This window comes from Stenella coeruleoalba (genome assembly GCF_951394435.1).
Source record: "Stenella coeruleoalba genome assembly, chromosome: 9".
Taxonomy (NCBI): Eukaryota; Metazoa; Chordata; class Mammalia; order Artiodactyla; family Delphinidae; genus Stenella; species Stenella coeruleoalba.
In genome coordinates, this window is record NC_137155.1 from 17,634,150 (window position 1) to 17,637,582 (window position 3,433).

The 3,433-nt window shown below is 36.8% G+C and overlaps 1 protein-coding gene across 6 annotated transcripts in view; it reads left to right on the forward strand.

Annotated features, from left to right (window-relative positions):
• PUS7 (pseudouridine synthase 7) overlaps positions 1–3,433 on the forward strand; it is a 107,709-nt gene that overhangs the window by 14,704 nt on the left and 89,572 nt on the right. For 2 of the 6 annotated variants that reach the window (XM_079932080.1, XM_079932079.1), the window contains exons 2-4: positions 309–473; positions 582–669; positions 3,253–3,296. The exons of 3 other annotated variants lie outside the window; for them this stretch is intronic. In XM_079932080.1, the coding sequence (XP_079788206.1) occupies positions 309–473; positions 582–669; positions 3,253–3,289 (290 nt within the window). In that variant the 3' untranslated portion in view covers positions 3,290–3,296. Of the gene's footprint in view, positions 1–308; positions 474–581; positions 670–3,252; positions 3,424–3,433 lie in introns of those variants that run through there. One more of the 6 variants, XM_079932078.1, reaches the window with a different exon arrangement.

Consider the following 3,433-nt stretch of genomic DNA (forward strand, 5'->3'; position numbering starts at 1 on the left):
CCTGCATCATGTTTTCCATTTTGAGGGTTTTCAGCTTTGTCCATAAATTAAGAGTCACCTGAGGAGCTTTTTTGAAAAATGCGTAGATCCAATCTCTGGACATTTTTATTCAGTCATCCAGAGTAGAGCACTTTTGTATATAATTATTTAATTGTTTATTGTCTTGCCTTTCCTGTAAGCAAGGCCTATATTCCCAGTGCCTTGTACAGTACTTCAAATATAGGTATTTAATAATTGTTACATGACTGTTTCCATTTGTGACATATTTTAATTTCATATCAGAAAGAATTGGAACTATTCTTTTACAGAAAAACCAAGAGAGTATTTAATATCTACATTGGAACAGCTGAGAACTGCCAAAGTATCAGGCATGGCTTTCCCTTTCTTTATGGATAACTCTAACATTACAGCCATGTTTCAGATGCTGGACTCCTCGAATAAAGGATCCATATCATTTATACAATATAAAGAAGGTCAGTATCTTCTACAAATTGAGGTAATAATTTGTGGTCATTCCGTAAATTTCCCTAGCTGAAACTAATTCTCACTTTTTAAATTTTCCTTTCTTCTTATCCTCATAGCCCTAAAAACCCTGGGTCTGTGTACTGCAGATGAAGTTTTAAAAGATGATGGACATGGAATAACTTGTGAAAAATTCATGCTTGAAGTGTAAGTTTATTTTTAAGTGACTAATATTTAAATAACGTGGCATGATTTTGAAGTACAATTAATACATTTTAAAACAAAGGTTCCTACCTTCTGATAGAAACATTTCATTCCCCTGAAACTTTCAGCTGACTAAAAAGTGAGGACAGGCAGGGCTGACAGTACTCTCTAAGCCTGGGGGGAGGGGAGGGAGAGGATGCTGGGGTTAGGAGGATCCAGAGGCAGCTTCCTTCTTTTCTCAATGGGAAACCCCAGCAATTCTCAAAGAATGAGGTAGAGAAGCGCCGATCTGCTAGAAAAACTAACAGAAAAGCTTTAAGCTCAATATACTAGTTGGAAAATCTCTGTATATAGAGTAATAAAAGTTCTCTCAAAATACTTCCTAAAAATGATTTCGTAAATGTTTATCAATAGTATAGGCTGCATGCCAGCCTGACAATTTGGGGTTTGAGGTATTACAGCATGAAAAGTACTAACTAAATGCTAAGTCAGAAAAGAAAAAAAACAGCGGAGGGAATAAAACTTGATAGTTCTGGAAGCCTCTAGCTAATCTAGTTCAGTTTGTTTAAAAGTTTTATTTAACATAATCCAAGGCCAAGGAGAAGTTAGAAGAAAAAAGTTTAAGATTCTCATCTCATCATTAGTTACATAAATATTCAACAAAAAATGTTTAATTATATTACCTACCCCAGAGAATGATGGTAGCACAGTGCTGTAGCTGAAATGTTTCATCCACAAAGCAAAGGTTGCCCACTGTCACATGGAATGGAACTAGGAAGTATTCTGAATGGAAAGACATTTGTAGAAAATGAGAGCAATTCTATTTCAGTCACTATCTCATAATATGTTTTCTTACGGGAAATATAGTGAATTTCCAAAATAGATACAGGAACTTCAATTATAAACATTTTATTTTATTTTTTAACATCTTTACTGGAGTATAATTGGTTTACAATGGTGTGTTAGTTTCTGCTGTATAACAAAGTGAATCAGCTATACATATACATATATCCCCATATCTCCTCCCTCTTGCATCTCCCTCCCACCCCTCTAGGTGGTCACAAAGCACCAAGCTGATCTCCCTGTGCTATGCAGCTGCTTCCTACTAGCTATCTATTTTACATTTGGTCATGTATATATGTCCATGCCACTCTCTCACTTTGTCCCAGTTTACCCTTCCCCCTCCCTGTGTCCTCAAGTCCAATCTCTACGTCTGAGTCTTTATTTCTGTCCTGTCCCTAGGTTCTTCAGAACCTTTTTTTTTTTTCTTTAGATTCCATATATGTGTGTTAGCATACGGTATTTGTTTTTCTCTTTCTGACTTACTTCACTGTGTGACAGACGCTAGGTCCGTCCACCTGACTACAAATAATTCAATTTCGTTTCTTTTTATGGCTGAGTAATATTCCATTGTGTATATGTGCCACATCTTCTTTATCCATTCATCTATCGATGGACACTTAGATTGCTTCCATGTCCTGGCTATTGTAAATAGAGCTGCAATGAACATTGTGGTACATTACTCTTTTTGAATTATGGTTTTCTCAGGGTATATGCCCAGTAGTGGGATTGCTGGGTCATACGGTAGTTCTATTTTTGGTTTTTTAAGGAACCTCCATACTGTTCTTCATAGTGGCTGTATCAATTTACCTTCCCACCAACAGCGCAAGAGGGTTCCCTTTTCGTCACACCCTCTCCAGCATTTATTGTTTGTAGATTTTTTGATGATGGCCATTCTGACCAGTGTGAGGTGATACCTCATTGTAGTTTTTTTTTTTTTTTTTTTTTTTTTTTTTGTGGTATGCGGGCCTCTCACTGTTGTGGGCTCTCCCGTTGCGGAGCACAGGCTCCAGACGCACAGGCTCAGCGGCCATGGCTAACGGACCCAGCCACTCCATGGCATGTGGGATCTTCCTGGACTGGGGCATGAACCTGTGTCCCCTGCATCGGCAGGTGGACTCTCAACCACTGCGCCACCAGGGAAGCCCCTCATTGTAGTTTTGATTTGCATTTCTCTAATGATTAGTGATGCTGAGCATCCTTTCATGTGTTTGTTGCCAATCTGTATGTCTTCTTTGGAGAAATGTCTATTTAGGTCTTCTGCCCATTTTTGGATTGGGTTGTTTGCTTTTTTTGATATTGAGCTGCATGAGCTGCTTGTATACTTTGAAGATTAATCCTTTGTCAGTTGCTTCGTTTGCAAATATTTTCTCCCATTCTGAGGGTTGTCTTTTTGCCTTGTTTATGGTTTCCTTTGCTGTGTAAAAGCTTTTAAGTTTCATTAGGTCCCATTTGTTTATTTTTGTTTTTATTTCCCTTTCTCTAGGAGGTGGGTCAAAAAGGATCTTGCTGTGATTTATGTCATAGAGTTAAACATACATTTTAAAGTGATTTTTAAAAGTTTATTTGTTATGTTAGATCATCTACAACAGTCTCCCTGAATTGGCAAAGAAAATTAAAAGTTGATTATAATTTATTATCTCTGCTCTTGTATTTTATTCAACAGACATATTCATCATTTATATTTGTAAATGGAGTTACTCTGAGTTTTCATGGCTTCTGAGCTTTTTGTTTTTGTTTTCTTAGGAACAAGAAGACTCAGGAAATATGGTCAGCATTTTAATAACACTGTGAGTCCAAGATAATAAATGATTCTACATAGTTTTTAGTTGTTCGGTTTCATTAATTCAGAACTTCATCATATAACTTGAAATCCAACTGGCTCTGGCTTTTTCTTTATTTAAAAAAAACAAAAAACCCCAAAAGG